The 12,651-nt window shown below is 55.9% G+C and overlaps 1 protein-coding gene across 1 annotated transcript; it reads right to left on the reverse strand.

Annotated features, from left to right (window-relative positions):
• Positions 1 to 670: 670 nt before the first annotated feature.
• E2F1 (E2F transcription factor 1) lies at positions 671 to 10,724 on the reverse strand. The gene is given in 9 exon segments (XM_021689304.2): positions 671 to 1,952; positions 2,087 to 2,309; positions 2,404 to 2,518; positions 3,579 to 3,731; positions 4,577 to 4,796; positions 5,164 to 5,254; positions 10,247 to 10,588; positions 10,590 to 10,619; positions 10,695 to 10,724. Coding segments are annotated over 9 exon segments (1,452 nt in total). The 3' UTR covers positions 671 to 1,704.
• Between the last annotated feature and the right edge of the window lie 1,927 nt (positions 10,725 to 12,651).

Genomic DNA, 12,651 nt, shown 5'->3' on the forward strand with positions numbered 1-12,651 from the left:
CCAAAGGGAACTTTTAAAATACAAAACAGGATGTCATTGCTATCTCAAACTCACCAGTGAGTCTGAACTTCTCTCTACTCTGGCCCTCACCTCAGGACTCCACACTGGCTTCTCTCAGGTCCTCTGTGCCCTGCTCCCTGCTGCCCAGGGCCTTTGTCCACATTGCCCTGTCTGCTAGGTGTGTTCATATTTTCCTCCTGTTAACTCTATCCCACAGCTCTCAGCTCAAGCATCACCTCTTCCAGGAAGCCCTCTGATTTTCTCATTGGTCTAATAAATTTCCTCCAGACGACCCTGAGAGACCCAGGAGGGAACGTGTGTCCCCAGAACCTAAAAGAACCTGATACAGAATCATCCTGTTGTAATTACTTGTTGCAGGTTTACAAATGCCCAGAAACATCTGGAAGGAACACAGCAATCAGTGGCCTCTCTGGGACTCTGGGGAAAGGAGGGGAGTTCGCTTACTACTTCACTGGGTCAGTTTTTAAGATTAGGACAAAAATGGTGACAAAGCCTAGCTTTCCTATGGCTGTGGGGCTCAAATGAAATGAAACCAAGCAAGGGCAGGGAGAGGGGAAATAGACAAGGCGCGTTTTCCAAGCAACCAGGACCTCTCCCACCCCCAGGTCTGCTCCCAGTACATAGTCCCAAAACCCAGCCCGAACACCATCAAAATATTTATTAAAACCAAAGCAGGAGGGAACAGAGCGGTTAGGAAGGCAAATCAAAGTGCAGATTGGAGGGGGGGGCAGAGCAACAAGTGGGGTAGAGGGGCCCCTGTGGTCTGGGCTAACCGAAGCCCTTCACCCACCCCTCCTGCCCACCTTCTCAGTGAAGGTCCCCCACTCACCTCTCCCATCTCACGTCCATCCTGGGGGGCAGTTGGGGCCCTGCAGTGACCCCCTGGGGAGGGACCACCCCCTTGATCCACCCATGGCTGTCAGTCAGTCAGTCTGTCTCCCTCCCTCACTTTCCCAATAAATAAACCGCTCGGGCCTCAGCTCCTTCGGAGTAGGGCAAAGAACAGCTCAGGGACCCCTGCCCCGCTCAGGGGTATAGGGAGTTGGGGCATCAGTCCCACATCCCTCCTACCCTTTGCTGGTGCCCCAGGTTTGCCAAAGAGGCCTTGATAAATAAATAACGCTCCATTAAAGCTTCGATCAGAAAAACCTTTAAGACGACAGAAGTGCTCTCGCTGTCCTGCAAACAAGCAGGCCAAGGCCTCACCACCTGGCCTGATCAGCACACAGGATTCTGGGGGCAGGTGGCCACCCTGGGCCTCGTGGGGCCCCTGGAGCAAGGAGACCAAAAGTGCAGTTAGAGCCCCCACCACGCGCACACATGGACTCATGCACACACACGTGGACACACTGGGGCGTGTTTTCAGTGCACGCACAGATGTGTTCACCTTCATTCCCCGGTACATGCACACACACATGCTCACACACCACTCACCCCGTGTACACACATGTTGGGTGTTGGGTGCATGCACATACACACCACAAACAGAATCCTTCCCTTCCTGGCTTGCTCAGCCTCCTGGCAAGTAGCCAGACTCCAGAGCTAGAAGCTTCTGGAGATAGGGGAGAGGGGTATAAATTAAACGTTTCCAATTGGGCTGGGAGGACGGCCAGGGGCAGGGGGCTCCAGGGCTGCAAAGACAGGGTGGTCATCTCAGGAGGCCCTGGTCCCCCCCAAGCCCCGTCAGAAATCCAGAGGGGTAAGGTCCCCAAAGTCACAGTCGAAGAGGTCTCTGATGCCCTCACCCTCCTCAAGGCCAAAGTGGTAGTCGAGGGCCTCCTGAGGGGGGGACAGGCTGATGAACTCCTCAGGGAGGAGGCCAGAGAAGTCCTCCCGCACATGTTCCAGGAGCGAGTCGGCTGCCACCAGCGGGGACAGGCGGTCCTCATCCATGGGGGCCCGCAGGCCGCCCATCCGGGAAAGCAGAGGTTCTGGGGAGATGGGGGAGCATCACAGGCCGGGGACGGCCCGCAGGGAAGGCAGGGAGGGCAGGGGGGCTATTGTGCCTGCCCACCCAGCTGGGAAAGGGACCCTGACCTACCCCACCCACCTACCCTTCACCCACCTTGCTCCAGGCTGAGCAGGGATTGGCTGGGATCCGCAGCAGGGGACGAAGGGGGAGATGATGGCGGTGGCACTGTGGTGGCAGGGTGAACTGCCCGGTCCTCCTCCCCAGAAGCTGTCCCCTGGGACAGGGTCTTCCCAGGGCTGATCCCGCCTGCAGTCTCCTCAGGGCACAGGAAAACGTCAATGGGGCCTTGTTTGCTCTTAAGGGAGATCTGAAAGGTCTGGGTGGAGGCGGCAGGCAGGGTAAATGGAGGCTCAGCTGACCACCAACCCCACCCAGCCTGTCCTGGGCAGGTCTGGAGTCCTGGGTCTCACCTCTGAGGAGTCTACAGCTTGGAGCTGGGTCTCGGGAGGGGCCTTGATCACCATGACCATCTGCTCTGCAGGGTCTGCGATGCTACGAAGGTCCTGGCAGGTCACGTAGGCCAGGGTTGGTGGAGTCAAGGACCATATGACCTTTGACCTCTGGGGTCACCCACCCAGACAGTTCATTAAGAGCCCATACCTACTTAGTTTGTTCTGTCCTCTCCATACCCCACCCCAGGGCCTGGCACATAGTTGGTACTTGAGATTGTCTCACGCCCTTGAGCTTCAATTTCCACATCTGTACAATGAGATCATTCTACCCACGAAATCCCAAGGTAATGATGGCTGCCTGCAATAATTTCACGTAAATTACTTAACACAATGCCACACCTGGTGCTGAGAATTTATTCTGACCTGTGACCTTGGTGTCAGTTGGTGGTTGTCTCCAAAACTTATAAACGTAATTTGGGGGGCACCTGGGTGGCTCAATCAGTTAAGCATCGGCCTTCAGCTCAGGTCATAATCCCCACATCGGGCTCCCTGCTCAGCAGGGGTCTGCTTTCCCTCCCCCTGCTCTTGTGCTCTCTCACACGCATGCGCTCTCTCTCTCCCCCTTCAAATCTTAAAAACAAAAACAAAAACAAAAAACCCCACATAATTGGGTATTCACTAAAAAAAAGCAAACAAAAAAACACTTATTTTTAAAATAAAGTTTCTAGCGGCGCCTGGTTGGCTCAGTCAGTGGAGCGTGGGACTCTTCTCGGGGTAGTGAGTTTGAGCCTCGTGTTGGGTATAGAGATTACTTAAAAATAAAATCTTAAAAAGTTTCTATTTTTGTGAATGAAAGGCAAATAAGAACTTAGATCTCTAACTTTGAAGCTACTGCCATGTACCAAATCACTACTAAATAAATGTTTGCTACTGCTCGTACTAGAGTTTCTTGTTTTAGTCTGCGAAGTTTGGGGATTGATTACTTTCCCCTTTTACAGATGAAGCTGAGGCTCCGAGACGTCCCGTAACTTGTCCAGCCTAACACTGAGTAAGTGCTCAGCCCAGAACTGGCATCCAAAGCCAGAGCCCCTTCCTGAATCCAGGGCCTGGGGTCGCCTCCCTAGTCCCACTTGGATGGGGCCCCACCGCCAGTCCTGTCCCCCGCGGCAGCGCTCCCCACAGTCCAAGGATATCGCTGGCTGTCGGAGTCCTCAGACAGCAGCCGCAGCTGTGTGGTACAGATGTGGATCAGGTGGTCCAGCTGCCGCTCACTCTCCTGGAGCTGCCGGAGGTCCTGGGTCAGTCCTTCAAGCCGCCCACCGATCCCCACTGCCGCGTGGCTGCCTCTGCAGGAGGCAAATGGAGGGTTTGCAGCTCCTGGCCCGGGAGCCCTAACCCTCACACCCAGTCTGCTGCCGCCCGTTCTGTGAGGCCCAAACAAGCCCTCGTCCCTCTCTGGGTCTGGCTCCTCCTCGGCTGGGAAATGGCAGAGGGCGGAAGCTGGGCTCCAGGTCAGCCCGGCTGGGCTCCAAAGTTGGGCCTGAATGGCTGTGAATACGACTCGTCCCTCACAGGGGGCAGGCTAAGTAGAAGATGGCACAGGAATGCCTTGGAATACTATCCGTTGTATAAAAGGCCGAGCATATAACAGATATACAGACATGGACGCACTTCCAAGACGTGTGGTCAAGTAGAAAGAAAAAAAATGATGCAGAATGGAATGATCCACCAAAAACTGAAAAGGAAGAGGTGTCAAAGAGAAGGGAGCAGGAAGGCCAGGGAAGGAGGTGAGAGGGGAAAACTAAAACAAGAATTAACAAGAATCAAACAGTTGTGTTAGACAATCGCACTGATGGCAACAGAGGGCAGAATAGTCATCACCTAAGGGGAGGAGGGGTGGGCAACAACTGGGAAGGAGCACAGGGATCTTTTGTGGTGCTGGACATGTTCTTCATCCTGATCTGGATGGTGGCTCCCCAGGTGAAGAAATACATGACGGTGCATTGAGCTACAGATGTACGATCTGTGGACTTTCCTCAGAGAAGCCACCTCCCCCTCTAAGCCTTGGTTTCCCCAGCAAGATGACGAGGATGCGGACAAGTCACGGTGGAGATGACTATCAGCTCCTGCACGCTGGCCTGGCCCCGGGGGCCTCAGCCTCTGCCTGCCCTCCCGAGTGGCTGGTACCTACAGCCACTGGATGTGGTTCTTGGACTTCTTGGCAATGAGCTGGATGCCCTCGAGGACATTGGTGATGTCGTAGATGCGCCGTTTCTGCACCTTCAGCACCTCGGCTGCCCAGTTCAGATCAACAACGCCATCAGCTGAGCGGCTCAGCAGCTCCAGGAAGCGTTTTGTGGTCAGATTCAGCGAGGTCTCATAGCGTGACTTCTCCCCTGGGGATTTCACACCTGGGGGTCCAGGCAAGGAGGGCTCCCTCAGCACCCAGGCAGGCTAGCTTTCCCGCAGTGCAGGGCAGGAAGATGGGGGTGGGATGGACAGATGGCTCCTTCCCCTTGGCGAAGCCAACAGGGAGGACCTGGGCCTGCTGCCTGCCAACCACACGACATTCCTCTTCTGGCTGGGGAACTCCCCACCCCCTAGGCCCTAGGGAAGCCATGCCAGGCAGCCACTCCAGCTGCCCCTCGGGGCCCCCAGAGGCCTGGCTCAGGTCCAGGCCTGACAGACCAGAGCTTACTTTGCAAGCATGTCTGTCTGTCCACACCCCCAACTTGGGCCTGGTCAGAGGGCCTGCCCGAGCCCAAGCTCTGTGGGTACCTTTTCCCGGGTGGCGGCCTCTGCCCCGGGCTGGCCCGCTGCTCTCAGCCAGGTACTGATGGTCAGTTTCCAGGTCCAACCTCCGCTTTACCTGTGGCAGAGACAACGGGAAAATGCCCAATAACCAGGAGCGAGGCCACAAGATACCTGGCTCAGGGCTTGGTGCTCCTGGGCCACCCGTACCCCACTTTCTCTACCAGGCCACCTAAGTGTGTGAGGGAGGGGGAGATCCCAGGGGACATAATCCTACCACACGGGACAGATCACCCAACCGGAGGGCAAAAGACCCGAGTTCAAGTTCTAGCTCTACCACTACTTCCATGGGTGTCTGTGGTGGTTTTAAAGTAGGTCAGCAAATTTGATACTCTTCCTTTCCAAAAAATGGGGCCTAATTCTCCTCCCCTTAAATATGGGCCAGATCTGGTAACTTGCTTCTAAGAAGCAGTGTGATGGAAGTGATGACAAGTCACTTCTTGAACTGGGTCAGAGACGCACTGGAGCTTCCTCCTTCTTTTCTATGTTGGACCACTCACCCTGGGGAGAGCCATGGCCATGTCACACAGGCCCAAGTGGCAAGGCACTGAGGCCTCCTCTAGTAGCAACATGAGTCTTAGAAACAAGTCCCCCAACCTTGGTCATGCCTTCTGATGACTGTAGCCTGGCCCAACATTTTGGCTACAACCTCAGATCCTTAGCCAGAAGCACTAGGCTAAGTCTCCTCTGAATTCCTGCCCCACAAGTCTGTATGAATAATAAATGTTTGTTATTGGGGCTTTATTTTAATTAAGTTTTTAATTTCAATTCTAGTATCATTAACATACAGTTGTTGTATTAGTTAAGTGCTTGTTGTTTTAAGCCATTAGGATACAGGTCCCTTGGGCGAGTCACCTCCTCTCTGGTTCTATGAACATGGGTGGCAGTTAGCGCTCACCACGTGCTTTGCACATGTTAATTCATTCTGTCCTGTGGACCAGAAGCACAATAATGGCTCTGTTTTGGGGCACCCGGGTGGCTCAGTCAGTTGGGCGTCTGCCTTCAGCTCAGGTCATGATCCCAGGGTCCTGGGATTGAGCCCCGCATCGGGCTCCCTGCTCAGCAGGGAGTCTGCTTCTCCCTCTCCCACTCCCCCTGCTTGTGCTCTCTGGCGCTCTGTCAAATAAATAAATAAAATCTTTAAAAATAATAATAATGATGGCTCCATTTTACAGATAAAGTAACTGAAGCCCAGAGAGGCCGAAGGTCCGACGGCCAGGAAGCGGCTAAGCCAGGATTCCCGTCACACACACTGGAGGATGGAGACTGCCCCAGAAGTCTCACGGGCATCTCAGGCCCATCCTGACCCACACCAGCCACACCTGCCCCTCTCTCACCCACAGGGTTTCCTGAGCTAGAACCTCATCGGCAGCCATGCCCTCATCACACCTGGTTGCCAAGAAATCCCATCACCACAGCCACTGTCTCCTCCCATCTGGACCACTCAGCCATCTCCCCACCTCCATCTGTCCCTCTCCAGCCTAGTACCCTCTCGGCCACTTCTCCACATGAACTTCCGCTCAGACAGGTTTTCTCACAGACCTCTGCCTCCGAGCCTTAGCCCACGGGGGTGCCCTCCCTGCCTCCCTCCACTTCGCACGGACTCTTCCCACCTCTGTGGGCAGGCACCTTCGTTACTTAGGTCTTTCTGATCCTGCAAAAAATGGGGCCGCTTCTCCCGCCAAAGCGCCTCAAACCCGACCTTTCCCCACATTATCTCTTGCTACAAATTTCCAGAGAGGTGTTGGCCTCACCCGGAAGGCAGTGCCCCCTCAGAGGCAGGCGCTGGGCCTGAATCGTCACTGTCCACCGGGGCGCCTGGTGTTAACTAACGTGCGTCGCCAGGCCCAGACCCCCCCCTCACGGCACCTCGGGGGATGCCCTCGGGTGTCCCGGGGACAGAAGCGCTCGCATGTGCCCAGTGCCTTTGGCGTACCGAGCACTGCTAAAGAATGGCTTTACCTGCATCCAGTCATCAAACCCTCTGCCCAGGCCTTGCAACAGATGCCGTGGTGACCTCCCCTTCCCTAGGGGCCTGCAGCTCAGAAAGGTCGGTGAGAGGCAGGGCCAGGATGTGAGCCCTAACAAGCTGGCACAGAGCCCACGTTCCTATGGACCACGTGCCCGGCCTGCCGGCAGCCTCGTCCAGAAGCCAGCCCCCCAAAAGCCAGCCTTGTCCCTTGGGCCTGAACCTAGCATGCTCCTGCCAATGGCACCCCTCATCTCCTCCCCATTCCTCAGGCCCCTACCCACCCCTGAAGACAGGTCAATGCCACACCGCAAAGCAAGCGCTCAAGCAGAGGTCCATTTCTGCCACTGCTCTCTAGAGATCTTGGCACAGGAGCCTAAAAAGGCAGAGGTGAAAACACACAGAACACTGGTGAAAAAATCTGGGCCACTCCAACAACCACCTGTGGAAGGGGAGCCACAGAAAGTGTGGCTCCCCCAGCCCCGGAGTACCACGTAGCTGTCGAGGACTAAGGCAGGGTGACACAATCCTCTCAGAGACATAATGACAAGAAAAATGTCATTAGAGGGCAATGCATTTATGTGATCCCTTTTTGGATTAAAAAAACCTCATGAAACATTTTTCTCTGGTTCAGTTTCTAATATTTTAGAATCTCTTCTAGGAGTAACCTCTGTATGGTGTGTGAGTGGGGGACAACCACGGGGGACTGTTACGGTATCTATGAGGTATGGATGACCCACTGTTTAAACATAGAAATAAAGGAAAAACTACAATTCCTAAAACTTAAGAAAAAGAAAGCTGTCACAACCACCTTTAAAAAAAAAAAAACAAGCTTAGGAAAAGAAAACAGGAGGAAAAATGGACAGGGTTGGCATTCTTCAACTTTTTAGTCTCTTAACTCTTTTTCTATAGCAAATGTCTATCATATTTAACCTGTTTTTTAAACAGCCATGACAACAGGATAGAAGTGCACAGGAAGGGCCAGGAGAAATGGCTGAATTGTACAGGGCCTTGTATATGCAAGAGGTGCTCAATGAATTCTCACTGATGCAGAAGCTGAACCTGCAGCTTGTTTCAAAGACTGCCCCAAACCAGTGCCAGTGCAGAAGGTCAGAGGAGGCCACAGCTCAGGGGTACAAGAGCGGGGAGTGCTGGAGGGCCAAAGCTGGGCCCATGTTTCTGGACTTCAGCTCCAGGATAGTGCCAGGCCTCACCCCCACCCACCGGCAGAAAATGGCTCCCAGTGCTTCAATGCTGTGAGGGCAGAGGCTCCTTGCTTGCCCGTGTCTAGTACCTCTTGGGTGTTCACTAACTCAATAACAGTTGAATGAATGGAATGCTCAGGCCCGCAAAGGCTGCCCCTGACACCGCTGGGGGTGAGGTGGCGCACATTTCCTCAGCCCAGCCTCTGGCAGTCCGTCCGAGCTTGGAGCTCAGCCTCTACTGCCCTGGGGGTCTGCTAAGTACTGTCAGTTAGTCAGCTAAACGCAGTTTTCTGCTGGCACCTGCAGAGAAAAGCCACTGGGTGACCCGCCCCTTGGTACAATCCTCCTCCCCTGACCCATCAGAAGGGTACCTGAACTTCCTTCAGCCTCTATTAGCATCCCCAGGAGGCAAAGCATCCCAGTGGCTAATTGGTTAACAGCTCAGGAAGTCTGGACTGGTCCCACCATTTCACTAGCTGAATGACCTACCATCTCTAGGTCTCCACTTCCCTATCTGTGAAACGGGATGGTTGTTGAGTTAACTGGGTGAAGTGCTTGGCACACAGCCTGACACACAAAACAGTCTCAAAACAATGGTGGCTCCCATTGTTATTATTATTAGCATCTTGGTGATTCCAGAAGGAAGGCAGCACTGGGCGAGGGGCCAAGGGAGTTAGGGGAGACTTGCTGGGATGCCTCAGGGACCAGCTGCCACCCAGGCCCCTATAAGCAGTTGGACAGCTTCCACCTCCTTGCCCTGGCTCTGCCTCACCCCTCCCACTTGCTCCAAGCCCCCTGCCGAGACCCCATCCTGCCAGGCTGGCCTGGCCCCCCTGCCAGCCTTCCACACCCCACCTTCACCCACAGGCTCTGCCAGTCAAACTGGTCTCCACACCCAGTCCTGCAGCCCACAGGTCCAAGCTTCAGGCCTCTACGCCCTTCTCCCCTGTAATTCAGCAACCTCTTCTGGGCACCCCGAGTCCAAATTGGTCTTGAGCCTCTTGCTGCTGAGGGAACACTTTATCAAGCCATCTCCCTGGAATGTTTACTCTCTCCTGGCACTGGGGGCCTCTACTCCAGCTCCCAGAGGCCCAGCCCACCCAGGACTTCCCTGGGGGCCTAGGGGTCTGCCTGCCTGATTAATGAGGCTCCATGGCAACCAGGGCCTGTGAGGGTGGAGGGTGGCAGATGGAAGGACAGGCAGAGGGAGGGGATCAGCAGCTGGCCCAGCCACCCCGCCCCTGCAGAGAAGGCCTCCCAGCCAGGAAGCCTGTCCCCAGAGGCCCAGGCCTGCACCTGGCAGTGGAGCATCTAGGCAGGAAGGAGGGTCTCCTCAATGACTCTTTAATAGTCTGGCCCCAGGACACCCCCCTTCACCTCCCCAAGGAGCCATTACCACTACCCTGCCGCGAGTTCTGGTCTGGAGCCAGCAGACCTCAATTCAAATCCCAGCCTCACCACTTGCAGCCGTATGACCGGGGGCAAGTCACTTCCCCTCTCTGGGCCTCAGTTCAGATGGGCGCAGTGACAACACTGAGTTCACAGCATGGTTGTGTTTTAGCTGGCTCGAAGTCGGCCAGAGAACTGGCATGCAGGCAACGCCAACTGAATACACGTGGGCCATTATTACCGGAGTCTGACCCTCGAGCGGCTCCGGGAAGCTGAGGCCCAGGGTAGAGGAGCAAACAGCGACTGGCCCGAGGTCACCCCGCACCCCGGGGCGGGGCCCGGAGGCCCAACCCAGGCTCGGCCCCGCCCAGCCCGGGAGCCTCGGCCCACCCCCTCCCCCGCTGCCTCCGGGCCAAAAACCGCGCCCCGCCCGGGTCTGCACGGGGGTCCAGACGCACACTCGGCCCAGTGTCCCTGGTGTCCGTACCGGCGGGCGGCCCAGCGCAGGGCGCGGCGCGCTGGGTGTGGGCCGGGGCGCCTGCGGCGTGGCGAAGAGCAGCAGGTCGGGGTCGCGGGGGCCGGCGGCGGGCGCGGCGGGGGCCGGCGGGGCGCTGGCGTCCTGCGCCGTGGAGATGATGACGATCTGCGAGGAGTCGAGCAGCCGCAGCGCGCCGGCCCCGAGCAGGGCCTCCAGCGCCGGCGCGCATGGGCCGCCTGCGGGGGCCACGGCCATGGCGCTCACGGCCCGCGCGGCCCGGGTGGCAGGCAGCGGCGGCGGCGCGGGCCCATGGCGGCAGGCCGCGGCGAGGGCTCGATCCCGCTCCGCCCCCCGGCCGCCGCTGCCTGCAAAGTCCCGGCCACTTTTACGCGCCAAATCCTTTTTGCCGCGAAAGAGCCACGAGCCGCCGAGCGCTCTCACCATTGGCTGTCCGTACTGTGACGTAGGCGACGGCGACGGGGTCCATTGGCTGCAGCGCGCCGGACCGGCGGCGGTGGGCGGGACGGGGCGTCGGCGCGAGGAGGCGCGGCCAATCGCGCGACCGGGCGCGCGCAGGCTTTGTCGGGGCGGTGCCAGGAGCTTTCGCACTCCCCGCCCCCAGCCGGGACTGTCCCCGAGGCGTGGTGGCCCCGCTCCCACCCCATGCACCGCATCCTGCTGATCCCTCTATGGAGACCTTTAGGACAGAGCGTCCGTTCTGCACTTCACACCATACGCAGACCTCACGTGACCCCTAGACTCCGCCACCTGTAGCCCCCCAACAACCTCAGTTCGGATCACTAGAAACTGCCCTTCCTCTTTACTAGGTTCAGCCCCACCTCCAAAGCCCCAGCCGCCGCTCCCATCCTCAACTTGCCCCACCTATACCATTTACTTTCAAATCCTGCACCTGCCTTGTCCCTCTCACCCTGAGCCTGAGCAGAAGGGGGCTGCTAGAAAATGGGGAGGGACATCTGGCCCAATGCAGCTTGGGGCTTTCCTGTAAGCCCCCTTTTAGCTGGAATCTCTTCAATAGCAATGCGCAGCTTCTGCTTGAACTCATTCATTCACCCACTTATTCAGCAGACGTTTTGAGAGCCTGCTCTGTGCCCCATTCTTAGTTCAGACCTTGAAGAGCTCAGTCTAGTGAAAAGAGAAGGAGAGGAACAGAGGTAACAAATGTTTGGAATATGATGAGGAATTTCCACCATTAACTCCATGTTAGAACTCGCAAAGGGAGGAGGTGAGGGTGCTGAGCATGAAAATGCATTTAATCCGGAGGCCCTGGGACATCTCCATCAGCCATTTCCCATTGCTCAGGTCAGCTGATTTGACCAATATTGTCCTCTCCTCTGTGCCAGGCCTTGTGCCAGCTCTGAGGGCAGAGATGTGAGACTTAATCATTTCTATGAACTTGCCTGCCATCTGGTGGGGATGACCCACAGGAAAGAAAAAAAAGGGAGCTAATACACAAACAAGGATCAAATCCCTAGGCCCAGAATAAACATGACTTCCTCCAGAGAGCCCTCCAGAGTCGTAATTACTCACTTCCTCCATTGCCCAATGCTGCCTCTGTTCCAACACTGACCACACATTCAGTTTCTCCATCTGTCTCTCCTACCAGACTGGGAGCTCCAACAGGGCCTCCTCCCAACACTGGTCTGGTCCAGAACAGGTGCTGAGAAAGGTTAGGAAAGGAACAGGCTGGTGGCCTGAGGCTACACAGAATACAGCAAGGAGGCCCTGGCTCTCCAAAAGGAGTACTCAGCCCCTGGTTTCAGAATCACCTGGGCACTTGTTAACTTTGGGCCCACCCCAGCCTTGCCAATCTAGAATCTCTAAGCGCTCAGGAATCTGTATTTTCACCAACAATCCCCTACCCACCCCACCCCATCCCATCATGCCAGGTGATTTTTATGCAGGTTCACATTTGAGAACAAATAGTATACTGGTATAACCAAAATGTGTGGTGCAGCCTTGAATTATAGCCCCTTGAGGACAATTCTCAGCTCCAGTTTCCTCATCTATAAAGTGGGCACATTTCCCTGGCCTCTTCCTGGGTCGCCATCAGGATAAAAAACATAAGGGATCTGCTGTAAGTGTTCTATAAACTATGAGGTGGTTTAGGAAAGCAGCAGGAGTTTCCAAAGCCATTTTTGAAATTACTTATTGTAGGGGGCGCCTGGGTGGCTCAGTTGGTTAAGCATCTGACTCTTGGTTTCGGTTCAGGTCATGATCTCAGGGTAGTGAGATCCAGCCCTGTGTTGGGCTCTGCCCTGGGCATGGAGCCTGCTTAGAATTCTCTCTCTCCCTCTCCCTCTGCCCTTCCCCATCCTGTGTGCGGGTGTGTGCGCACTTTCTCTCTCTGAAGGAAGGAAGGAAGGAAGGAAGGAAGGAAGGAAGGAAGGAAGGAA

This window comes from Neomonachus schauinslandi, chromosome 10 (assembly GCF_002201575.2).
Source record: "Neomonachus schauinslandi chromosome 10, ASM220157v2, whole genome shotgun sequence".
Taxonomy (NCBI): Eukaryota; Metazoa; Chordata; class Mammalia; order Carnivora; family Phocidae; genus Neomonachus; species Neomonachus schauinslandi.